Raw genomic sequence first — 27829 nt, 5'->3', positions numbered from 1 at the left:
ATGTTTACCGTTGATAGTGACACTGAAATGGCCACCCACCTTCTTAATCTCGGATCTCATAATTTTTCCTTACCTGCCTCCATACAGCATTTTTTGTCTGGTTGAAACCCGGTACTCATGCCAGAAACTTTCCGGATCCCACTGTAGTCAATGGGGTCTCTCAGTGAACAGCAATATCTGGCTATGCTGTTCTCTGCCGGATCAGGTAAAAGGAGGTGTGAACCTACCCTTAACTTGAGCTGACCCAGTCATTGTGCTACAATCAGTATTGAGCAGCCCCAGGGCAATAATTGCTATAGAAAGAAACTGTCGGTGGGTTGCCGAGAGTAGGGAATTCATGATTATGAGGACTCCGTACCATATGTTTTGTTAGTGGACTCCAGCAGTTGGCTTGCACTGGAGCTGCTGAATACAGGTTTTAGCAAAAAAATTACTGGACCAATTCAACTAAGTGACTCAGTTTTTTTCTCCGGGTGTCACCACTCACATAGGGCAAAATAAAACTGGTGATAGATTCCCTTTAATTATCAAGGCTTACTAGAGCTGTGGTTGCGGGATATCTCACATTAGCCCTGCAACGGTTTTGATGGACAACCTTATTACTTTACAAGAGCAAAGCAGGCACACATCATTGCCTTCTGCTGATGATCATCGATGCCAACAGTCAACATCTAACGGGCTATCCTGAGAGATCTTTCTAGAATATATTGAAAATCATTTGCTTTTATTTGCTACCAATCGAACTTTTGAAATCCCCATAGATTGATATTTTCAAGTTCACGATCCAGAAATATCCCTCTTGGGAAGGAAATTATTCTGCATTATCACTCATTTTGTTCTGCTTAGCTGCAAAAATGCCAACGAGTGTTAATAGTACACAAGTCAGCAGCGATAAGGAGCAAACACATTCTTGTATTTGACTCAGCAGCAAGAGTCACAATTTCTCACTGTTGGCATTATGTGGATCATTTATCATGACGAACGTTTATACGCCGGTAAATGATGATAATTGTGCCGGGCCGATGTCCCCACCCACACCCCTCCATGTCCACTCTTCAGAAATGGGGCATGGACAGTATAGAAAGGCAACTTGCACAAGAAAAGTGTGTAGGAGGATGATAAAGCTCCCCTTTATGTGTTGTATTTGATACATAAAGGGATAAAAACAATACATATTGCAGATATAAAAGAGATGGTGAAATGAAACAGCATAGTGTATGACAGGAAAGCATAATGGACCCTATTAGTCATTGGGGTCTGTCGGTGGAGCTAGTTCCTGTTAGACAACAGATGCGGCCAAAAAAGGGGTTCTCCGGGCTTTTAATATTGTTTGCCTATCCTCAGAATAGGTCATATAACTAACATAGATAACCTCTTTAATTTGAAGGGTCATATAAAACATGAAAACACCAGTAAGTGTAAGTTCCGGAGTCATCATCTCTTTAGTCGTCAAGCAGTGATACATCTACTGCTGCCATACTGGTGAACAACTAGGCAGAGTCTAAAAAGGCTGGGTGACAACGCCTGGCAGCTGTAAGAGTGACCATATTGGTTAACACACAGCTTTTACAGCAGGGTTTTGCAACTTTTTCAATGCCATTGGGACTCTAAGTCGCAACCGGCATTTTACGTCACCCTAGCCAGTTTAGGAAAATGGGGCATGGTGAGGGTGGGGCCATTGGCCCCGGGAACATTTATCATAATGCCAGAAACCGCCGTAAATAAAATGACTAAAAGCTATGGCAGGTTTCTGGCGAGGCCTGTGCCGCACCATAAATTACATGCCTCCTTCGGCAGGGCCACACTGGAGCTCTTGATATATCAGGACCTAGATATTTTGATTTGGATGTTTTCAGCAGTCCTATTCACATTTATGAAGAGTGACATTCTCTTTTACATTTAGGTAGTTTAGATGGGAGATGTCTAAGGCAACGCACTAAAAACATGTTTTTCCGTTTTCCCTGAATTACCCAGTGTGATATACCGTATTTTTTTCAGCCAACTGCTCACTGTGCCTGCCAATGCTGCAGTGCATGTAGAGATGCCGCTAGCAGATTCACAGTATGATTTATGGGTGTGGGTTGTTCAACAACCTAAATAAAGGAGATCGATTTTTGTTTACTTTACATTCTTTTCATCTTCTTACTTTACACAAAAAAGGCAAGGTACACAATGTAGACAGCAGGATATCGACACAACTTGTGCAACGGCAAATACGGCAAATCTGTATTGTTATGAAGACTTCATTCCTCCCTAATCTCTGTTGACTACTCCTCCTGATGTGTGCCAGTAGTCACTGTACTTATTGCTTGAGGATGCATAAAAATGACATTTAAAGAGCCATTTGCTTTAAACAAGACTTTTTGCAATTTAGGGCATTTTAAAAAGGAGTCTGTCACCAGGATATTACTGTTAAACCAGACACAGTGCTTTTCTCGAAAGGTCCTTTTATATGGATGCCAGGCAATTATCAGGAATGAACCGCACCTTCCTGATAGTTGCTTGATCGTTAGAAAAGATGAGGGTTGCACTCAAAGGCAGCAATCACCTCCACTGTATGGGGACAAGCGATCACTACAGAGACAACTTGTCCCCATAGAAAATCACTGTTCTTCGGCAGCAGATCATCATTTAGTCAGAATGATCTGCTGAATAGGAAAGATGTTTTTTTGGTGTTGGCCGAATGATAGGATCACCCAGTGAATGAGGATTGGCTTGCTCATCGGGTGATCAATAGAGCCTTTTAGGCCAGACAAACACAAGCGAGTTGAATGCGAGGAACTCACAGCACGTGTCAATGAGAGGTCCCGTTCTGGCCTCTGCTCCTTTGACAGGATTGCACAGCATTATACTAAATTTATATTATATATAGTATAAATTAGTATAATACTGTATAACCTTTAGAGTCCTGAAATCTACTACACTTTATACTGACATACAATATTGTTTGCCATATAAGACGCACTTTTTTCAGTGCATCTTATGGGGCGAATACTAATGAGCGCATTATTGAAGCGCTTATTAGTACCAGAGGATCAGGAAGCAGTGAAAGCAGCGCTCCCTAGGTTCTGTACTCATCGCTTCCTGGTCCTCTGCCGTCGGCTGTGCTGTGACTACGCATAGCGTGAGGAAGCTCTGTGACCTCACGCTGTCGGGTCCCAGCACTGCACGCAGAAGCAGAAGAAGAGAGTGCTGGATCCTGGGAGCAGGAGAGGTAAATTGATTTATTTAATTTTTTCTGAGGCTGGGGGCTGATCTGAAGCATGGGGGACGATTTCACTGCAGGGGCTCCGATCGGAAGTCAGAGGGAGCCAACTCACTCTGCCTAACTCCACAGATCTCGCTATCGCTTTTGAACGCGGCATCTGAGAGATTAAATGACTCGTTTCGGTGTCATCGCTGATCCTGGTCATTGCGGCCGGGTGTCGGCTGTATAACAGCCATGTATGGACCAGGATCAGTGCAGCAGCCAGCTCCCTACAATCCCTTGCGCATACGGCTGTACATGTACGGCATTATGCGTTAAGGGGTTAAACCAAATGTAGATGAGCAATTAAGTGCACCAAGGGCAGGCCCAGGTCACTAAGTGAAAGGTATCAATACATTCAGCTGAACTAGCCCTACAAGGCAATGTGCCTGGTTCAACAGTGAATTTCCTGATGACAGACTCCCTTTAAATGTCTTTTTGAGTTATACCGCTGTATGGTTTTAAACTTCGACACTCCTCCCAGACTGTCCTCTCTGTACAAGTGAATGTGTTGGCATAAAGTTCATAGTAACTTTTTTTTAAATAAATGGGTGGAATGCTGCTGTTCTGATTCTGCTCTTGTCCCTGCTCCTCTCCACTTCCTGCTCCAGGCATGACACAACAGGAAATAGCCTGGACTGTCCGCTCAGCCAATCACTGGCTGAGGCAGGCCACAGCTGTGTTGCAGTAATTGCCTGAGTGGCCAGTCTAAGGCTACTTTCACACTGGCGTTTTTGTTTCCGTTTGGGAGATCCGTTCAGGGCTCTCACAAGCGGTCCAAAACGGATCAGTTTTGCCCTAATGCATTCTGAATGGATAAGGATCCGCTCAGAATGCATCAGTTTGCCTCCGTTCTGCCTCCATTCCGCTTTGAAGGCGGACATCAAAACGCTGCTTGAATCGTTTGTGTCCGTCTGACGAAACTGAGCCAAACGGATCCGTTCTGACATACAATGTAAGTCAATGGGGACGGATCCGTTTTCACTGACACAATATGGCACAATAGAAAACGGATCCGTCCCCCATTGACTTTCAATGGTGTTCATGATGGATCCGTTTTGGCTATGTTACAGATAATACAAACGGATCCGTTCTGAACAGATGCAGACGGTTGTATTATCTGAACGGATCCGTCTGTGCAGACCCATGAGGGATCCACACCAAACGCGAGTGTGAAAGTAGCCTAAGCCATGTTCTGTGTGTGAAGCCTGCTGCTGATAATAGTGATAGAGGATCGATGAGGGGAGTCATGATTATCTTACATTTTTAACCCATTCTACTCAATCAAAAAATTATTTCCCTGGAAAACCCTTTTAATGTCAGTAGCAGGCAGTGATCATCTGATGTTGTCATTAACTTTATGTCATTATGATCACTTGTAAACAGACATATCCGCAGGATAGGATTTACAGAAACAGCAGAGCCCCCCCACCTTTCAGACCTTTGTAGCATATCCACAAAATATACCATAAAAGATGGGGAAAGCCCTCTAATGTTTAATTTACATAGCTGTTTCTTATGATCAGCTGTTGCTGGGAAGACTAGCAATCGGACAGTCCTTTAAAACGGCAAGTTATAATTTTTTTAGATGAATATCGGCAAGTTATGCCGACTACAATCTTTTAGGCCTCCTTGAATAGCTCATTAAGTACAGTCAATGTTTCGACTTGTCCAGAACTTTCTTATACTTTTCAATCACATCTTTTAGCAGCATTGAACTGTCCTCATAAAAGGTTAAGCAACTTTGCGGATTTCAGAATGCTTTTCTCCTCCTCTGCATACAAACAAGGCTCGCCATTGTTCAGAACTCCGATTCCACAGATTCCAAACAGAGGGTCTGTCAGTCACTGACCATCCTACTGGGGTCTGTCACTATTCTAAGGTTGCCATTCATACACCGGCTGTAGGAACATCCAAATCATTATTACGTCATTATGGATGTTCATTTTGTACCAGGGAACAAAAGTTGCACCACATTTTGTCATTATCATTACTTCTGCAGCGTCCCACTACGTGTGTGTGGGCACTGCTTAAAAGCACTTTTTACTCTATTACAAGCACTAGGTCAGTGGTGGCGAACCTATGGCACGGGTGCCAGAGGCGGCACTCAGGGCCCTCTCTGTGGGCATGCGCAGCCTGGAAAAAGTCTAAGGTTCCTTCACACGTCCGCATCCATTCCGCAATTTTGCGGAAGGGGTGCGGACCCGTTCATTTTCAATGGGGCTGCAAAAGATGCGGACAGCACACAGTGTGCTGTCTGCATTCGCACTTCCGTTAAGAGGCCCCACAAAAAAATAGAACGTGTCCTATTCTTGTCCAGAGACCCGGACAAGAAAATACATTTCTATTATAGTGCCGGCCATGTGCGGTCTGCAAAATGCAGAACGCACATGACCGGTGTCCGTGTTTTGCGGATCCGCAATTTGATGACTGCAAAACAGTTGCGGTTTTGTGAATGGTCCCTAAGGAGTACCAATATGCCTTAGACTTTTCCTGCCATTCATCAGCGTAGGACATGCTATGAACATGGGCATCGCATTGAATGCAGTAGGCTATTATAGCTAAATGATAAAGTACATGGAAGATATACTATACTAGAGTGTAGTATTCAGGGTAAATTTCCGTGTTGGCACTTTGCGATAAATAAGTGGGTTTTGGGTCACAGTTTGGGCACTCAGCCTCTAAAAGGTTCGCCATCACTGCACTAGGTTGTCATGTATAACTTTGCATTTGTGTATCTGCAAAATCCCTGTTAACAGGCCTATTAGGTGTAATTTATACATCCCACCACTAGATGGAGATAAAGTTCAGGTACTATAAATACCTAGGTCAGGCCTAGTTAGTCAGTTGGGACGAAGAGTGGTTGAGATGAGGAGTTGAAACCAGGATGTAGTTCAGAAGAGAGCAGATCTGAGGTAGTCAGATTAAGTTAGTGGGAGGAAAGATAGAGTGAAGATTTCACAACACAAATTAGTGAGTGGAGCCAACTTCGCTAGGAGGTGTTTACTCAGATGTTAGGCGCAGAAGAGCGTTTTCCTTCTGTAGCCGGACTATAGACTTGCATCCCTGACCAGTAGGAGAAGAGTTTGCCTCCCTGGAAAAGAAACAAGCATTCCTAGGAATTCATGGGTGATAAGAGCCATTATTGAGGGCCACAGACACCTTTGCATGGTGGAGGTTTTATAGCTTCAGGCAGCCACACCAACCTTCTAAGGGACAGTTGAGTTTTCCTGTCTACAAATATTCAGCTTGTAGGGAAAGACAAGGAATAGGATCCAAAGCATCTAAAGGAACCAGGTGCACCTAACCCACTGCTCCAAAACCACAAAACCTGACAAGCCTACAACAGTGGATTTGCAGAATTACCTCTGTACCATCTAAAGACTGCATAATTGTACTGCTGCAACTGAAAGACCTCTAAAGTAAAAGTTCTGAGTTGCATCTTACAACTATCTACCTCATTATTACTACCTATGGTTGTACCACCATTAACGGTACTGGCGTCACGACAAAAACCATCAAGGGACTTAGCTGCAACAAGCACCCTAAGCACCCCTAACATCAAGGGTACCTCAACCACCATCTTGGCTGATGCTTCCTACCACAGAGCGTGCCCCGGAGGATTTCGTGCTGTCCGCCTCAACACTGTGCTGCCAGCCCAGGGAGGCTATCTGCTAACCGTGGGTAAACTGATGAACTGTGTATTATACCATTTGACCCCTCATCGGTCCACCGTGAACCTCACGTGTTCCCCCTGCGACTGACTGGCTGGCTGCATAACCTTTTTATTGGCGTCACGACCAGGATAATAAACCCTTGCGCCATATTTGAGAGACTGTCGCATGTGAATAAGCCCCTTTATTTGCTTGAGAGACTTTTGCTTATTGTGCGCTATTTCGGGGTCCAGTACTGTTCAAACAGATTGCAAAGTATATGGAGGTGCTATAATAGTCCCCAGCATCAAAACCGCAGTGTCAAAAGTGAGAAAATTCAACATTTGTGTGTCACTATAACTGCTCGCGGTCAGTGAATAGACAGTTACTGTTCAACTAATATGGCCACCGGAGCTCAGATTTAAAAAATAATACTGCGCCATCACTGTGCTAATTGGCGACACCCCCTGCAGAGCAGGAAACCAGTGTGCCGCCCCTTTATGCAAAGTTGTCCGGTTAAAACCCACCCTACCTGTACTGTGTGGGTTCTGAGAGGCAGACCCTGTATGCAATATCGCACCGCCCTCCTTGCCCTAGGAAGAGCCCTACCATCGCACCAAAATGGGTGGAACTATGTGTGGCTTGACAATGCGCCTACCTATAAACATTTGGGACGAAAGCGCAGACACAGATATAGTCCCCTATGAACCTCTTTATGCGCAAAAGACTGCCCCAGTATTGTGTGTCACCAAACAACCAAATCCAATAGGGGTACTGACCGATACTGTGCCGAAGGTCCGACTTGCTGAGACCGCCCCTCATGTGGTGGATAGTGGTTGCGCCGTTCCCGTCACTCAAACAGACCTGGGAGGCGGGCCTGAAACTTTGGAAGAGCATGACGTGCGTGCGCACGTAAGAGGCAGAAGTACCGAGAGAAAGAGAAAGAGAGAAAGTGCAGGAGCAGCATGGCTGAAAAATCGGAGCGCTCTGCACCTGAAAGTGATTCCGGACGGAAACCGTCCTTGGACCCCCACAGAGATGACTATGGAGCTGCAAGTTCGAGTGCAGGAGTTGTAGGATCGTCACTGGAGGGAGCGCAGTGAAGACCGTGGCCCTGAGTCTGCAAAAGACAGTGCAGGTCAGCATGCAGCCGTGACCCCAGTCGCATAAATCAGCCGAAAAGTCCGGTCACTCTGAAAAGATAACCACCATAGCGTGGCCCACCATGGAGCACACCGCACTCTGGGCAAAGTTGTCAGCAGAGATAAAAGCTGCCCGGCTGCTGCGTAATCATGCTTGTAAGCATTATAATGAAGGACTTACCCGTAAACTGTTGGAAGCACCGGTAAAAGATTTCCCGGTACCGGTACGTAAACTGGGCCGAGTGTTGGACTTCTGTAAGCAGAGAGGATTCGGGTTCATCCGTGACTTATCAACAGATCGTGAGTACTACATGAACCGCCGGTCTGTAAAGAGAAAGGAACTTCCCCCTTGGCTCCATAGCCTGTATATTGGTGAGGTGGTTGAGTTCACCCCTGCAGAGGGTACACGTGGGCCCTATACCACTGCAGTCCGTAGGCCAGGACAACCTACAGAGCCCCAGGAGCCTACTCAAGACTCTGAATCTGAGGAAGAGTCAGACAACAAACTTCCTACCGCCCTTGTGCGGCCGCCTGATGCAAAGTACATACCACCCAGTACAATCCAGAACCAATACGCTACTGGTTTTGCGGGAACCAACATTCTTTGGCAACCCGCCATTGTTACACTTCTCTGAAAACATCAGTAAATGACATTATTTTATGTAGGGCTGCAGCTAACGATTATTTGAATAATCGATTAGTTATCGATTAAATCAGGAAAAAATAAAAAAACAACATCAAAATGACCAAAAAAAGGGGTTTATATGATTTTACTTGAAAAATTATGTTCAAAGGCCATATTAAAACAAATTTAGGAGTTACATAATTATAAAAATTTTGCATCACAATGTTATGGGGATCTGTGGATGACACTATTATGGGGGATCTGTGGATGGCACTGTTATGGAGGGGATCTGTGGTTGGCACTGTTATGGAGGGGCTCTGTGGTTGGCACTGTTATGGAGGGGCTCTGTGGTTGGCACTGTTATGGGGAGCGGGATCTGCCGCTCACAGCAGTATAATATCTAATTAGTATTCCTTAACTTGCAGTAACTTTTACTTGAACTTTAAATCAGCGCTATAATCTTTATTACCTTACAAATACAATGAAGCTCCGGGCGTCGTCGTAACGTCACTCACTCAAGTGACGCGCCTGCTCCTCCCACTTTATGAATGAAGCAGGCGCGTCACGTGAGTAAGTGACGTTACGCTGTTGCCCACTCTGCCTGTTACCAGAGCTTCATTGTAAGGTAATAAAGATGCACCGATTTAAAGTTCAAGTAAAAGTTACTGCCGATTAAGGACCCGCAAGCATAGCAACGAAATCGGCCTATTATTTCGATAACGGGATTCATCGACAACGAATCCAGTTATCGAATATTATCGATAACTTCGATTAATCGTTGCAGCCCTATTTTTATGTTTAACTTATGTTTTATTTATAAAGAATTTTGATAATGTTCTTTTTAATTTTCCATGTCAACATCTATATGTAAACAAAAACCATAAAATCCTGCAGTTTTTGCACCATGCATGAGGCTTGTTTAGATGTCCTTTTCAAACTTCCGAAACTGAATTTTGTGGTGAGGACACAGGAGAGGTTTTATTTTGATGACTTCTTCATGAAGGCCCTATTTGTGCAGGTGTCACATGAAGGTGCAAAGTCTACTAAATCTTCCTGTATGTCTTTTGCAGTCAAGTGGGGTTCTGATTTGCCTTTCTAGCAATCCTATGAGCAGCTGTCTCTGGGAATGTTCTTGGTCTTCTAAACCTTCTCTTGACCCCGACTGTTCCTGTTAACAGGACATTTCGAACTGAGGAAATGGCAACCTGAAAATGCTTTGTTATCTTCTTATAGCTCCTCTTTTGTGAACCTCAACTATTTTCATTTTCAGAGTGTAAGGCAGACCTTTCCTAACAATGACTGAACAAGCCTTAAAGGGGCTATCCAATTTCAAGAAACACCCCACTCCACATGTGCCGGGCCCTTCACCTGTAATATACTTACCCTGCTCCTGGTCCCCACTAGTGTTGTTGTGGGTATCGAAATTTTGATATCCAATCAATACTTTTGTCCCGGTATCGATACGATACCAGGATTTCCATTTTTTCGATACTGGGCTGCGCAGTCTAGTATCACAGAACATGAGCGCGCTGCTCTTCCCTCAGCAGCACGGGGAGAAGGAAGCAGTGTCTCCCTCCCCCTGTGCTGCTGCTGCCACCAATGGACGGAGAGAGGGGCGGAGGAGGGGCGGGCGCACTGCGCCACCAATGATACGACTTTTCCTACACAGAGCGGCTCCCGGAGATGTCCCTGCACTCACCATTATTCCTGGGCACCGCGCCGTTCACCCCCTGTGCCCCATTATTGTCTCCTCTCCTGCTCCATATGCCAATTACTATCGGAGCAATGGGGAGGAGACATCAGCTTCTCTAGTGGGCGTTCCTTCTCCCTGCGCTGCGATTGGCCAGGGAGAAGGAACGCCCACTAGAGAAGCTGATGTCTCCCCCCCATTGCTCCGATAGTAATTGGCATATGGAGCAGGAGAGGAGACAGTAATGGGGCACGGCCGCTCTGTGTAGCCTAATACTTAGTCTGGACTCATATAAAGAAGTATTTAACACATAATACAGGAGGCGGGTTCCGGCAGCAGAATCGCATTGCCAGCACCCTGCCCCTGACAGGGAGCTGCGATCAGCGGCAGTTAACCCCTCAGGTGCGGCACCTAAGGGTTTAACTGCCGCTGATCTGCCAGTACCCGCCTCCTGTATTAAGGGGTAATTATCATTGGTGGCGCAGTGCGCCCTCCCCCCACCCTATTAAAATCATTGGCACAGTGCCCCCTCCCCCCAGTATTAAAATCATTGGTGGCAGTGGCCACAGGGTCCTCTCCCCTCCCCCTCATTGGTGGCAGTGGCAGCCTCTGATCGGAGCCCCAGCAGTGTAAGCCTGGGGCTCCGATCGGTTACCATGGCAGCCAGGACGCTACTGAAGCCCTGGCTGCCATGGTAACATCCCTGATGCTGTGTGCACAGAGCACAGAGCAGCAGGGACAGTGTGAGGTCCTATTCACCCTGATCGAGCTTCATCAGGGTGAATAGGACAGGGGATGAAAAAAATCCTAGGTTCTGGCCCCTAAGGGGTGAAATAGTTATTAAATAAAAAGTGTAAAAAACAAACAAAAAAAAACAACCTAAATATTAAAGTATGAATCACCCCCTTTCCCAATTTCACATATAAAATGTATAAAGAATAAATAAACATATTACATATCGCCACGTCAGAAAAGTCCAAACTATTAAAATATTTAAAAAATCTATGCGGTGCACGCCAGAACAGAAAAAATAAATAAAAACTGTGCGATTTGCCATTTTTTAAAATGCGGCATGCACGTGGCTTTTTTGGTTTATTTTTTCGCGTGGTATCGAATATCGCAATACTTTTTTATGGTTTTGAAACCGAATCAAAAATGTGGTATTGCAACAACTCTAGTCCCCACACCACCGCTGCTGCTTCTCCCCGTGCACGGATGAAAACATCCAGAGGCGGGGTGGGGGGGGGGGGGGGGAAGGGGGCACCCAGGTATCGCGGATGACACTAGGGAGGCTTGTCCCCATCTGCCATTGACTGCTCCCCCAGACACCGAATGTTTTCGTCCGTGTGCATGGAGATGCAGCAGCGATGCAGGGACCAGGAGCGGCGCCGGGAGTGGGGGAAGTATATTACCGGTGAGTGGCCCGGCACATATGAAGGGGGGGGGGGGGTTCTTAAAATTGGATAACCCCTTTAACCCTAAAAGGCTATTAAAGGTCTGAGACCTCAGTCAAAGTTATTCGAGTTCAAATCTCCTTGGGTTCCCATGCTTTTGCAAGGCATTCCTTTCCCTTTTTCACTCTAAAATTGTACAAAACCAAAATAAAACACTGATATTGCTTGAGATGTAAAAAGTTTGTTTCATCTTTAACTTTATACCTTTTGGAGATCATTTCATGTTTAACTGTTCACCGTAACAGTAATTTTGACTAGGGGTGCCAACATTGCATGCCACTGTATCTTTTCTTGCCTTGCACAATGCCCTCTGCACAGGTCACAGAGCATACCTAGAAAACTCTTCCACAGAAGTCAATGAGGTCCCCTCCTGACCATTGTGTCTATGTCCCATGTGGCTGCCTTAAAGCAATTTCCTTAATGCTTTCTAAATGCTGTTAAAAACAACTCAGGCAAGATGGTCACCCCCATAATCTTGTTCAGGAAACAGAATATGTAAATGTGCAGTCAGAAAGAAATACAAATTAGAAAAAAAAATGTGTTGCTAGCTGGTTTTAACTGCCAGATAAAAATTTTGTGACACTTCCCTTTAAATTCATGGTCAACCTAGACCATTTCTCTCCCATTAAAGTGAATGGGAGTTGCACTGCAGTAACCCGGTAAAGCCACTACACAGGAGCTGTGCTTTCTGTTCCATTTAAGACTCATGCACACGTCCGTGGAACACGGACAGTGTGATACCGGCCTGAATTTCTTCTGAGTACAGGAGCGCACGTTGTCATTGGTTGCTATGACGCCGCGCGCTTCCTGCTGCCGCCGTACAGTAATACACTGGTATAGATCTCCGAAGAAATCCAGGCCGGTATCACACGGTCCGTGTTCCACGGACGTGTGCATGAGGCTTTAAACTGCTAGTTCCAGTGCCAGAGGCTGCAAGGAAAAGATGATCAGTGGGGTGCGGGGTATCGGGTCCTCACAGATCGCATATTAAATGACCAATTCTGAGACATCACTCAAGTCATCAATATCAGGAACCTGGAAAACCCTTTTATTTCTCAACTTCTGAGTCGCATTTTTCATGCTGTAGGGAAACTTGGTTAATGATGGTAACAGTAGAGATCATATGACAAAAGTCTCAAAGAATCCAAAGTCTTACATAATCCTATGAAGGATCTCTAAAAATGTTATCACAGTGAAGCATAAGAGAAATCTACTTAGCGTCCCTTTATCGTAAGCAGACAAAATGTGCTCCCCATGCAGGTGGACACATCTCCTTCACAGGTCTCTATAGGCGCATAGCATAAATGAAGGACGCACAGGGCTATGGAATATGCTGCCTCTGTATAATTAAAATGTCATCTATAAATCTATATGGTTTGACATTATTCAATGTCTTTAGGTGTTCACAGTCACCAGATCTTCAGAAACCCAAACCAGCAGAGGGAACGTTTAGCAGCCCAGTGGCAAGCCGCCTTATTTACTGAATTAGATCAGAGTGTTAAATTTCAGGTCATTCACAGGTTGTAAGTCTACTATTGCACTCTCAAATCTAATACAAGTGATTTAGGAAAATGCACAGCCAACAAATATCCTATTCATATTCATAAGTTCAGATGGGCTTTCTCCTCCAAATATAGTTTTAAGGACACCAACCCCTTCACAACAATGAGGGATGTATTACATTGCCCAATGTTCAGGCAACAACTGATGACAGCACATCCACTGGCGCTCATTTGCACCAGCCTGATTACAGAGGACGATGCTAACGGAGTGTAGAAAAATCACTTATCACAAGAAGGGCTATCCCATGCCAGACCTAAACATGATCACAAAAGGCACAGAGCCAAAACAGAACCTTTATTAAAGAGATAAATTAAAATTAGGTAGAAGAGCCAAAAACAACCATAAATATAAAATAAAAAAAAGGTGCAGACATAGGTACCATGGTGGGAATGGAGCAAAATAACATCTGAGATGAATAGTAACTAGGCAAAGGGTGGAGAGGATGAAGGACCCCCTGACCCTACACTAGGGCCGAAACAATTACTCAATTGAATCGAGTAATTCGACACAAAAAAAATCCTTGATGCAAATTTTTTGCGACGAGGATTTGTTCGTGTCATGTAACCATGGAGCGGGAGTGAAGCGCTTGCTATTACTTACCGCTCCGTGGTCACCCGCCGGCCCGTACCGCGCTGCAGTGGATCCTGACAAATCGTCAGGTCATAGTGCACATAAGCGCGCACTATGACCAGACGCTGTGTGACGTCAGGATCCAGTGCAGCACGCGGATAAGAAGAGGAGCTGTGGAGCGGCGCCCCTACAGGAAAGGTAAGTATTTTATTTCACTGGCGCTGGGGACATCGCACTGAAGGGGGACAGCTGGCAATGGATGGCATGGAGGGGCAGATGGGAGTAGGGTACATCGAGGGGCTGATCTGATGGCCCTGGGGGAGTGGGGGACATGGCAATGGATGGCATGGAGGGGCTGATGGCACTGGGGGAGTGGAGCTGAAGGCACTGGGGTAGGGGGGAGAGCTGAAGGTACTGGGGGAACGGAGCTGATGGCACTGGGGGAACTGATGCACTTGGGCTGATCGCACAGGGGGGAAATAAAGGGTGTTGGGGCCTGATGGCAGGGGGTCTGATGAGTTTTTATAAAGAAAAACAGTCTATTAACTCATTTTTTCTTATTAGGTTACTTGATTAATCGTAAAAAAAACTATCGATAGAATACTCGATTACTGAAATAATCGTTTACTGCAGCTCTACCCTACATTGTCCTCCCACGTTCTACCCTGCAACGTTAGGGTATCGATTGCTACCGTCATTCCTCCCTCATTCAGTTATGCCTCTTGCACAAGACCGTATGCCCTCCAAGACATACGGTCCGTGAGTGGGCCATATGTCCCGGAGCGGCATTGATCGTGCGCACGGGAGCACACAGAATCATAGATTATAATGATGTTGTGCACGTCGGGCTGCCCGCGGGACTATTGTCCCGCACTCATAAGATGATATGAGTGCAGGACAATAGTGCCGTGGGCGGCCCGACATGCACAGCATCATTGTAATCTATGATTCTGTGTGCTCCCGATCAATGCCGCTCCGGGACATATGACCAGCTCACGGATCGTATGTCTTAGAGGACATACGGTTGTGTGTAAGCAGCTTTATGCTGATTAAACAGAGAGATGTGCCGTCGATAATCAGGCATCTTTCATCCCGATGAACATTGCCCATCAGCCGAAAAACGAGCTTTTGTTTATTCATCAGTTGATCGACTGCTCTATAATATTTTAGAATTTATTAAAAATGAAAAACTAAAATTTTGGACGAAACTATTCAGACCCTTTGGTGTGTCACTTGAAATTTAGCTCTGGAGGCCTACAATTTCTCTTGATCACCTTACCGATGTTTCTACACCTTGACTGGAGTCCACCTGTGGTAAAGTTAAACCAAGCTATGAGAGCATCGGTACAGGGAGGAGGAGGTGCCAGGGTATCTCAATGGGCGTGTCCTGCTCCTTGGCTGTGCCGCGGTCCAATCACAGCGGAAAGCGTCACAGCCAGGGAGGAAAAAAAGCTCACCTTCTCCCTGGCTGTGACGCCCTTCGCTGTGATTGGATCGGGGCACAACAAGGGAGAAGGAGATTGAGATACCCTGGTGTCTCCTCCTCCCTGTACCGATGCTCAGTATTAGCATACTGAGCGGGAAAACTACAGGGTGCACAGCGGGGCGTAAGAGCGATATTTAAAAAAACAGGCAGGGTGGCAGCATCAGCTGCAAGTAAAGGTATTTATAAAAAATAAAAAAAAACACACATGAAAGGTCCTCTTTAACCACCTCAGCCCCCAGTGCTTAAACACCCTGAAAGACCAGGCCACTTTTTACACTTTTGACCTACACTACTTTCACCGTTTATTGCTCGGTCATGCAACTTACCACCCAAATGAATTTTACCTCCTTTTCTTCTCACTAATAGAGCTTTCATTTGGTGGTATTTCATTGCTGCTGACATTTTTACTTTTTTTGTTATTAATCGAAATTTAACGATTTTTTTGCAAAAAAAATGACATTTTTCACTTTCAGTTGTAAAATTTTGCAAAAAAAAAACGACATCCATATATAAATTTTGCTCTAAATTTATTGTTCTACATGTCTTTGATAAAAAAAAAAATGTTTGGGTAAAAAAAAAAATGGTTTGGGTAAAAGTTATAGCGTTTACAAACTATGGTACAAAAATGTGAATTTCCGCTTTTTGAAGCAGCTCTGACTTTCTGAGCACCTGTCATGTTTCCTGAGGTTCTACAATGCCCAGACAGTACAAACACCCCACAAATGACCCCATTTTGGAAAGTAGACACCCTAAGGTATTCGCTGATGGGCATAGTGAGTTCATAGAACTTTTTATTTTTTGTCACAAGTTAGCGGAAAATGATGATTTTTTTTATTTTTTTTTTACAAAGTCTCATATTCCACTAACTTGTGACAAAAAATAAAAAATTCTAGGAACTCGCCATGCCCCTCACGGAATACCTTGGGGTGTCTTCTTTCCAAAATGGGGTCACTTGTGGGGTAGTTATACTGCCCTGGCATTCTAGGGGCCCAAATGTGTGGTAAGGAGTTTGAAATCAAATTCTGTAAAAAATGGCCAGTGAAATCCGAAAGGTGCTCTTTGGAATATGGGCCCCTTTGCCCACCTAGGCTGCAAAAAAGTGTCACACATCTGGTATCTCCGTATTCAGGAGAAGTTGGGGAATGTGTTTTGGGGTGTCATTTTACATATACCCATGCTGGGTGAGATAAATATCTTGGCAAAAGACAACTTTTACCATTTTTTTATACAAAGTTGGCATTTGACCAAATTTTACGCATTTGGATTCCGTGAGGGGTATGGTGAGTTCATGTGAGATTTTATTTTTTGACACAAGTTAGTGGAATATGAGACTTTGTAAGAAAAAAAAAAAAAAAATTCCGCTAACTTGGGCAAAAAAAATGTCTGAATGGAGCCTTACAGAGGGGTGATCAATGACAGGGGGGGGGATCAATGACAGGGGGGGGGGTGATCAATGACAGGGGGGGTGATCAATGACAGGGGGGGTGATCAGGGAGTCTATATGGGGTGATCACTCCCCTGTCATTGATTACCCCCCTGTAAGGCTCCATTCAGATGTCCGTATGTGTTTTGCGGATCCGATCCATGTATCCGTGGATCCGTAAAAATCATACGGATATCTGAATGCAGCCTGACAGGGGGGTGATCAATGACAGGGGGGTAATCAATGACAGGGGGGGTAATCAATGACAGGGGGGTGATCAGGGAGTCTATATGGGGTGATCACCCCCCCTGGAAGGCTCCAGGGAGACGCCTGTATGTGTTTTGCGGATCCGATCCATCTATCAGTGCATCCGTAAAAATCATGCGGACATCTGAATGGAGCTTTACAGGGGGTTGATCAATGACAGGGGGGTAATCAATGACAGGGGGGTGATCAGGGAGTCTATATGGGGTGATCACCACAGTCATTGATCACGCCCCTGTAAGGCTCCATTCAGACGTCCGTATGCGTTTTGCGGATCCGATCCATCTATCAGTGGATCTGTAAAAATCATGCGGACATCTGAATGGAGCTTTACAGGGGGTTGATCAATGACAGGGGGGTAATCAATGACAGGGGGGTGATCAGGGAGTCTATATGGGGTGATCACCACAGTCATTGATCACGCCCCTGCAAGGCTCCATTCAGACGTCCGTATGCGTTTTGCGGATTCGATCCATCTATCAGTGGATCCGTAAAAATCATGCGGACATCTGAATGGAGCTTTACAGGGGGTTGATCAATGACAGGGGTGTAATCAATGACAGGGGGGTGATCAGGGAGTCTATATGGGGTGATCACCTCAGTCATTGATCACTCCCCTGTAAGGCTCCATTCAGACGTCCGTATGTGTTTTGCGGATCCGATCCATCTATCAGTGGATCCGTAAAATTCATACGGACCTCTGAATGGAGCCTTACAGGGGGTTATCAATGACAGGGGGGTGGTCAGGGAGTCTATATGGGGTGATCAGGGGTGATCAAGGGTGAATAAGGGGTTAATAAGTGACAGGGGGGGGGGGGTGTAGTGTAGTGGTGCTTGGTGCAACATATTACTGAGCTACCTGTGTCCTCTGGTGGTCGATCCAAACAAAGGGGACCACCAGAGGACCAGGTAGCAGGTATATTAGACGCTGTTATCAAAACAGTGTCTAATATACCTGTTAGGGGTTAAAAAAAACACATCTCCGAACGAACGATCGCCGCTGGCAGGCTGGAGATCAACTCTCTTACCTTCCGTTTCTGTGAGCGCGCGCGCCTGTGTGCGCGCGTTCACAGGAAATCTCGCGTCTCGCGAGATGACGCGTATATGCGTGATTGTGCGCAGCGCTGCCACCTCCAGAACGCGAATCTGCGTTAGGCGGTCCGGAGGTGGTTAATTACCTTGTCTCTCCCCTAGAAAAGGGTTAAATAATCTGAAACCAGCTCATATCCACTGGGGTGGGGGGAGAGATGGCAATACCAAATGCTGCCCATTCCTTTTATAATACCGCAGCATGCTACGATTTTATCTCCGGAACGCCGGATCATGCGCAGACCAAAAAAAATGTGAAAAACGATAAATGCCGGATCTGTTTTTGCCGGATGACACTGGAAAGACGGATCCGGGATTTCAATGCATTTGTAAAAGTGATCAGGATCCTGATCAGTCTTACAAATGTCATCGGTTGGCATATGTTTTGACGGATCCGGCAGGCAGTTCCGGCAACGGAACTGCCTGCCGGATTCCTCTGCCGCAAGTGTGAAAGTAGCCCAAGGTGGATTTATCATGTGAAGTAACTAACAGCAAATTAGAGGATATACTGCCACCACAGGAGGCCTGTTTAAAAGGGATTCTATCAGCAGAAACCTCCCTATACAATTAAGGCCACTGACATATAGGTTTAGTTCATCTCAGTATAAGGCCTCATGCACACGACCGTTTTTTTTTGCGGTCAAGCAAAAGCGGGTTCCGTTTTTCCATGATCCGTGACCGTTTTTTGGTCCGTGGGTCTTCCTTGATTTTTAGAGGATCCACGGACATGAAAAAAAAGTCGTTTTGGTGTCCGCCTGGCCGTGCGGAGCCAAACGGATCCGTCCTGAATTACAATGCAAGTCAATGGGGACGGATCCGGTTGACGTTGACACAATATGGTGCAATTTCAAACGGATCCGTCCCCCATTGACTTTCAATGTAAAGTCAGGAGTTAATATACCATAGGATCAGAGTTTTCTCCAATCCAATGGTATATTTTAACTTGAAGCGTCCCCATCACCATGGGAACGCCTCTATGTTAGAATATACCATCGGATTTGAGTTACATCGTGAAACTCAGATCCGACAGTATATTCTAACACAGAGGCGTTCCCATAGTGATGGGGACGCTTATAGTTACAATATACTACAAACTGTGTACATGACTGCCCCCTGCTGCCTGGCAGCACCCGATCTTTTACAGGGGGCTGTGATCAGCACAAATAACCCTTCAGGTGCCGCACCTGAAGGGGTTAATTGTGCATATCATAGCCCCCTGTAAGAGATCAGGGGCTGCCAGGCAGCAGGGGGCAGACCCCCCCTCCCTCCTTAGTTTGAATATCATTGGTGGCCAGTGTGCGCCCCCCCCCGGCCCCCCTTCTATTGTAATATCATTGGTGGCCAGTGTGCGCCCCCCCCCCCTCCCTCTATTGTAATATCATTGGTGGCCAATGTGCGGCCTCCCCCCCGCCCGATCATTGGTGGCAGCGGAGATTCCGATCGGAGTCCCAGTTTAATCACTCTGGGGCTCCGATCGGTAACCATGGCAACCAGGACGCTACTGCAGGCCTGGTTGCCATGGTTACTTAGCAATATTACAATATTAGAAGCATCATACTTACCTGCTGGCTGCTGCGCTGTCTGTGTCCGGCAGGGAGCTCCTCCTACTGGTAAGTGACAGATCATTAAGCAATGCGCCGCACAGACCTGTCACTTACCAGTAGGAGGAGCTCCCGGCCAGACACAGACAGCGCAGCAGCCAGCAGGTAAGTATGATGCTTCTAATATTGTAATATTGCTAAGTAACCATGGCAACCAGGCCTGCAGTAGCGTCCTGGTTGCCATGGTTACCGATTGGAGCCCCAGAGCGATTAAACTGGGACTCCGATCGGAATCTCCGCTGCCAACAATGATCGGGGGGGGACGGTGGAGGCCGCACACTGGCCACCAATGATATTACAATAGAGGGAGGGGGGGTGGCCGGGGGAGGCCGCACACTGGCCACCAATGATATTACAATAGGGGGGGCGGGGGGGCCGCACACTGGCCACCAATGATATTCAAACTGGGGAGGGAGGGGGGGTCTGCCCCCTGCTGCCTGGCAGCCCCTGATCTCTTATAGGGGGCTATGATATGCACAATTAACCCCTCAGGTGCAGCACCTAAGGGGTTAATTGTGCGGATCACAGCCCCCTGTAAGAGATCGGGTGCTGCCAGGCAGCAGGGGGCAGTCATGTACACAGTTCGTAGTATATTCTAACTAGAAGCGTCCCCATCACTATGGGAAAGCCTCTGTGTTAGAATATACTGTCGGATATGAGTTTTCACGAAGTGAAAACTCATCTCTGAAAAAGCTTTTATGCAGACGGATCTTCGGATCCGTCTGTATGAAAGTAACCTACGGCCACGGATCACGGACACGGATGCCAATCTTGTGTGCATCAGTGTTCTTTCACGGACCCATTGACTTGAATGGGTCCGTGAACCGTTGTCCGTCCAAAAAATAGGACAGGTCATATTTTTTTGACGGACAGGAAACACGGATCACGGATGCGGCTGCAAAACGGTGCATTTTCCGATTTTTCCACGGACCCATTGAAAGTCAATGGGTCCGCGAAAAAAAACGGAAAACGGCACAACGGCCACGGATGCACACAACGGTCGTGTGCATGAGGCCTAAGGCTAGGTCTACACAAAGACAATAAGTCGCGTGACAGATAGGGCACAACTACACTGCAACATTTGTCGCACCAATGTCGGTCGACAATTTTTAAAATGATAGTCTATGGTGTCGCAGCATGTCGCAGTGTGACACCATAGACTATCATTATAAAAATTGTCGCGTGACGGGTCTTTATTCCACATTTTTTGGGATTGTTCAATCATCTTCCCATTGTGGAAAGAAGTCCAGCGCCTTTTATTGCAGCTTCCTAATATCAAGTTTTCATTGGACCCCTACATGTTTCTATTGAACATGCCTCCAATAGTGCTAAAGAAGCCGGTGCTTTGCTTAGTACTTCATGTCCTGTCAGCGACAAAACGCCTCATTGCCCAGTTTTGGAAGAGGCAGGACATACCTACTAAATTAGATTTGTTTACTAGTATCACGGAAATTAGAAGAATGGAGTACTTGACAGCAGTTATTAATAACACGGTAGATAAGTTTAATAAGGTTTGGCAACCTTGGGATACTTTCTTTGATAAGAGCGACTAATACTCTCTTCCCCTTTTTGTATGTTTGCCCTTTTGTGTCTTGTCTTGTTTCCTATTTTCGTCTTTATAAGTATATATTATTATTTTAGAATGTGAGATTCATCTACCCGGTTTTCGGGACTTAATATGGCTTGCTGGGATTAGCATTATGATGCTGTATTTGTATTGTCATTCCTGCTATTTTATCCATTTAAAATTCCTGATAGTTAATTGTTTACATGAAAAAATTGTAAAAATGCACTTTTATTATTGTACTTTTTTCTTCAATAAAAAGACAATTATACAAAAAAAAAAAAATTGTCGCGCGACATTGGGGCGACAAATGTTGTTGTGTAGACCTAGCCTAATACCGCTTTTATCTTCTGCCCCAATATACGAACGAAAGGCCTAAACGAGAATACGCTGTTAATGCCTGGCCCTGTCAATCAAAAAAGCAAGGGAGGGACTCGCCAACACAAAAAGAACGCAGAGCATGGATGCAACACGAGCAGTGACGCCCTTGTTGCATCAAATGCCTAATTTGCATAATAAGGAAAAAGGAGATAACTGGCAATAAATCCTTGGATCAAGACTAAAAAAGCAGGTGAACTAAACTCATGTGTCAATGGCCTTGGATGCACAGGGGGGTTGCTGCTGACACACTCCCTCTAACACTATAAAGATGCCACCGCGATCGGACAGGCCCACCATAATACTAGCGCATTCTCCAGTGGGCCAGGCTATGACATATGGACCAACAGGAAATAAACTTCACCCTAGTCTGTTTTACATGGATTGACTCACAAATAACATATTAGACCTTATTGATGACGTGTCCTGTGATTTTACTATGCAGAGATGGAGGATGGCCCTCAGAATCATTTCCTCTAGGAGTCTAGGGAGACCCATAGAGACCCAGTCTAAGGGCTCGTTCACACGACCGTGTGCAGCCCGTGCCCGTACTGCGGACCGCATTTGCGGATCCGCAATACACGGGTCCCGTTCCGTGGCCCTTCCGCATCACGGATGCGGATTCATTCATTTCAACGGGTCCACAAATCTGGAGATGCGGAATGGTGAGGAACGGAACACTACCGAAGCACTACGGAGTGCTTTCTGAGGTTCCGTTCCGTGCTTCCACACCGCAAAAAGATAGAGCTTGCTCTATCTTTTTGCGGAACGGAGGGATCGCGGACCCATTCAAGTAAATGGGGCCGCGATCCCTATGCGGCTGCCACACAGCGGGTGCCCGTGCTTAGCGGACTGAACGAGCCCTTACACTGGATGTGGTGAGTTATACTCAGGAGAAGGAGTTAACGCATTTCAGTAAATCATGACTTTCTTAGATCTGCAGTTTACAGTAGATATACTTATCAGTGACTAAGCAGAAAGCATATCTAGGCACACAGACAAACCAAAACTCCACCATCTGTCCAGATAGAGCAAGACATAACAATCCAAACACAGGATATTTCGTTTACAGTTTCCCGTGACCATAAATCAACCAACAACAAGTACTGGCAGGTCTAGCCATGAGGTTCACCAAATCCTAGAAAGCCATCTGCAGATTTCTCATAAGATCCATTCACTATGAGAAGTACAAGGGGAATGGATGTTATTATAATATGTAGCATATACGATACAGTGTTACAAAACGTATACTTCAATACCATATCAAGGGACACAGCCAGCTAAGGGTCTTCTAATTAGTCCTACCTGGAGCCTACTAAAATAGAATAAGAAAAAGTATGCTCAAAGTGTTGCAAATTTAGGCAAATCAACCATTCATATGCCGTTTACAACTGGAACGTGCCATCTGTAATGCCCATAATGCTCTGCTAAAGACTGGCGATCTGTACGCAGATCATTTCATACCAAGCCTACATAGGTATAAAAATACAACAAAAGAAAAAGCTAAAATCGGTTGTATCATCCCTGGTTACAAAAAGATAAGTACAGTAAGGGTACTATCACACTAGCGTTATTCTTTTTTCCGGTATTGAGTTCCATCACAGGGGCTTAATACCAGAAAAGATCGTTTTTTGGCCGGAGAAAATACCGCAGCATGCTGCAGTTTTCTCTCCGGCCAAAAATCCTGAACACTTACCGGAATGCCGGATCCGGCATTCATTTCCATTGAAATGTATTAGTGCCGGAAGCAGCAATAAAATTGACACATTCACGGATCCGGACCGCGCATGCGCAGATCTTTTAATTTGTGAAAATAAACACCGGATCCGTTTTTCCAGATGACACCGGAGAGACGGATCCGGTATTTCAATGCATTTGGCAGGATCCGTCTGGATTCTCTGACGCAAGTGTGAAAGTAGCGCAAGTCATGTACCTTGTCCAGGTTCTATATAAGCGCCAACAGCCAGTGACTCACCACACATACTCCATTCAGATATTAGGAAATTCCAGGAGAATTTCTATGTTTCAAGGAAATTATATGATTCCCGTTATACATAAATTTACATGCAACAGATGACAACGACGAGTGACATGCCTTTTATAATCCCGTCTGAAAACAGGGTCAGGTAAGGATATTTACATAACTCATGTACAGACACAGAGACGGTGACCTTTAAAACTTGTACCCTGAACAACTCACCAGTTCTCCAAAATGGTCATGCATACCACCTCCCGCACGCCAGGATTGCTGGCCTTGTCCAGACTACAGTTTTGTAGATTCCATGTTGCCAACCTGAGCACAGGCTTCCCTTCCCTAACCCCACCAAAAACTTCCACAGCAGGTCTTGTGGAGATAAGTTGAGTTGGTCCTCCAGGTGGGAAGTCAAGGTCTTCGCTCTGTAAGCTTAGAGAAGTCGGACTAGGATGTGGTTTGGCCATAAAGTGTAAACCCCCATTGGTGTGTGTGGATGGTGGCCTAGACCTTTGTACATAGACTTGGTGCCTCACTTTATCCAGAAAAGCTATGGTAATGGAGTCCACCTTGACTAAGTCCTCAATGCTCTTCAAAGGGCCATGCTGAGTACGATAGAGAATAATATTCTGAGCCATCTCCTCAGTTAACCCTCTGAGGTTCATCAGCTGGGCAGCTGTCGCAGTGTTTATGTTGACCCTGGTTGCAGACAGGTGCCCACTGTGGTGCCCATACTCCACATCCTTCCTTAGAGAGTTGGGTGAGTGTTGGGCAGAGCCACCTTTACTACTGACACAAATCTCAAACTTGACCTGCTCCAGTTTAGCAGCCCCCACCCCACTGACAAGAGCCAAGTCCTCCACTTTCTTGAAGCCCCCAATGTATTCTCTGTACTCCACAATGTTCTGGGCCACCTGCCTGGACACCCCGGGCAAAGTCATGAGCTCCTCCTCGGTAGCCGTGTTGATGTTGAGCCTCTCCTGACTCACCAAGATGTTGCTGAAGTTACAAGCCGCACTGAACTTGCGGTTCTTCTGACACAAGTCTGAAGGGTCCTTAGGGATGGAGCGATGACAGCCAAGGTTGCCCCCCATCCTGCGATCCTTCTCGAGACCAGTCAAGACTCAGCAACGGTGGAGATCCTGGGATGAAGGGAACTACATGCAGCAGCGCTGTGCATGGGAGAAGAACGGAGGGACTAGCAGAGCTATGACACCGGTAGCCATGTGCAGTGATGTCCGACGGACCCAGCTGTAGTTACCGGCACCTGGTGATGGTCTGCTGCGGATATTAGAAGCCCTGTCACCGGCTGGTCAGGAGGCATCCCCGGGCAGACCGACCACAGGTCCCGTGCACTCTGCTCCGCTCTGTTTCTTCACAGCTCCAGACGTACTAGTACAGGACACGCCTCCCCGAGCTCTGGCTCCTCCCCCGTCCGGAGAAGCTCCCGCCCTGCCCTTACCTCAGCACCTTCCTTCAGTCTGCTCCGTCCTAGGATTTTCATCTGTAAAGGCTAAATACTATACTCTGTAAGGAGCTCCTGACGTCACATTATCATGTGACATCTCTAGATCACGTGGGTCGGCAGCCGGCGCGCTCTGCTGTCAGAGTAGGAAGGATGGGGATGGCTGGTCAGCAGCGTCTGTAGCACTGAGAGGGGAGAGAGTCTGACAGAGCTGGAGAGGTGGATGTGAATCCTGCGGAGGGGCTGCTGTGTGAGATTATATACTGGGGGGGCTGCTGTGTGAGATTATATACTGGGGGGGCTGCTGTGTGAGATTATAGACTGGGGGGGGGGGGGGGGGCTGCTGTGTGAGATTATAGACTGGGGAGGCTGCTGTGTGAGATTATAGACTGGGGGGGGGCTGCTGTGTGAGATTATAGACTGGGGGGGGGGCTGCTGTGTGAGATTATAGACTGGGGGGGCTGCTGTGTGAGATTATAGACTGGGGGGGCTGCTGTGTGAGATTATATACTGGGGGGGCTACTGTGTGAGATTATATACTGGGGGCTGCTGTGTGAGATTATATACTGTGGGGGCGGCTGTGTGAGATTATATACTGGGGGGGCTGCTGTGTGAGAGGGGGTCTGCTGTGTGAGATTATATACTGGGGGGGCTGCTGTGTGAGAGGGGGGCTGCTGTGTGAGATTATATACTGGGGGGGGGGGGCTGCTGTGTGAGATTATATACTGGGTGGGGTTGTGTGAGCATAATTCAATAACACCCCCCCCTCCATACAATCCCACACGGCAGCCCCCCTCCATACAATCCCACACGGCAGCCCCCCTCCATACAATCCCACACGGCAGCCCCCCTCCATACAATCCCACACGGCAGCCCCCCTCCATACAATCCCACACGGCAGCCCCTCCATACAATCCCACACAGCAGCCCCTCCATACAATCCCACACAGCAGCCCCTCCATACAATCCAACATGGCAGCCCCTCCATACAATCCCACATGGCAGCCCCCCTCCATACAATCCCACATGGCAGCCCCCCCTCCATACAATACCACACAGCAGCCCCCCTCCATACAATCCCACACAGCAGCCCCCCCCTCCATACAATCCCACACAGCAGCCCCCCCTCCATACAATCCCACACAGCAGCCCCCCCTCCGTACAATCCCACACAGCAGCCCCCCCTCCGTACAATCCCACACAGCAGCCCTCTTCCATACAGTCTCACACAGCAGCCCCCCCTCCGTACAATCCCACACAGCAGCCCCCCCTCCGTACAATCCCACACAGCAGCCCCCCCTCCGTACAATCCCACACAGCAGCCCCCCTCCGTACAATCCCACACAGCAGCCCCCCTCCGTACAATCCCACACAGCAGCCCCCCTCCGTACAATCCCACACAGCAGCCCCCCTCCGTACAATCCCACACAGCAGCCCCCCTCCGTACAATCCCACACAGCAGCCCCCCCTCCGTACAATCCCACACAGCAGCCCCCCTCCGTACAATCCCACACAGCAGCCCCCCCTCCGTACAATCCCACACAGCAGCCCCCCCTCCGTACAATCCCACACAGGAGCCCCCCCTCCGTACAATCCCACACAGCAGCCCCCCTCCGTACAATCCCACACAGCAGCCCCCCCTCCGTACAATCCCACACAGCAGCCCCCCCTCCGTACAATCCCACACAGCAGCCCCCCCTCCGTAAAATCCCACACAGCAGCCCCCCCTCCGTACAATCCCACACAGCAGCCCCCCCTCCGTACAATCCCACACAGCAGCCCCCCCTCCGTACAATCCCACACAGCAGCTCCCCTCCGTACAATCCCACACAGCAGCCCCCCCTCCGTACAATTCCACACAGCAGTTCCCCTCCGTACAATTCCACACAGCAGCCCCCCTCCGTACAATCCCACACAGCAGCCCCGCCTCCGTACAATCCCACACAGCAGCCCCCCCTCCGTACAATCCCACACAGCAGCCCCCCCTCCGTACAATCCCACACAGCAGCCCCCCTCCGTACAATCCCACACAGCAGCTCCCCTCCGTACAATCCCACACAGCAGCCCCCCCTCCGTACAATCCCACACAGCAGCCCCCCCTCCGTACAATCCCACACAGCAGCTCCCCTCCGTACAATCCCACACAGCAGCCCCCCCTCCGTACAATTCCACACAGCAGCCCCCCTCCGTACAATTCCACACAGTAGCCCCCCTCCGTACAATCCCACACAGCAGCCCCCCCTCCGTACAATCCCACACAGCAGCTCCCCTCCGTACAATCCCACACAGCAGCCCCCCCTCCGTACAATTCCACACAGCAGCCCCCCTCCGTACAATTCCACACAGCAGCCCCCCTCCGTACAATCCCACACAGCAGCCCCGCCTCCGTACAATCCCACACAGCAGCCCCGCCTCCGTACAATCCCACACAGCAGCCCCGCCTCCGTACAATCCCACACAGCAGCCCCCTCCGTACAATCCCACACAACAGCCCCGCCTCCGTACAATCCCACACAGCAGCCCCCCCTCCGTACAATCCCACACAGCAGCCCCGCCTCCGTACAATCCCACACAGCAGCCCCCCTCCGTACAATCCCACACAGCAGCCCTCTTCCTTAGTCTCACACAGCAGCCCCCTCATAC

The 27829-nt window shown here is 47.4% G+C and overlaps 1 protein-coding gene across 1 annotated transcript in view; it reads right to left on the bottom strand.

Annotated features, from left to right (window-relative positions):
* Positions 1-25207, bottom strand: part of EEPD1 (endonuclease/exonuclease/phosphatase family domain containing 1) — a 155385-nt gene extending 130178 nt beyond the window's left edge. Inside the window, exon 1 of the mRNA XM_040432202.1 lies at positions 23950-25207. Coding sequence (XP_040288136.1) covers positions 23950-24815 — 866 coding nt within the window. The 5' untranslated portion in view covers positions 24816-25207. The remainder of the gene's footprint in view (positions 1-23949) is intronic.
* Positions 25208-27829: the final 2622 nt, after the last annotated feature.

Source organism: Bufo bufo, chromosome 5, assembly GCF_905171765.1.
Source record: "Bufo bufo chromosome 5, aBufBuf1.1, whole genome shotgun sequence".
Classification (NCBI taxonomy): Eukaryota; Metazoa; Chordata; class Amphibia; order Anura; family Bufonidae; genus Bufo; species Bufo bufo.
This window is presented reverse-complemented; position numbering and strand designations above follow the sequence as displayed.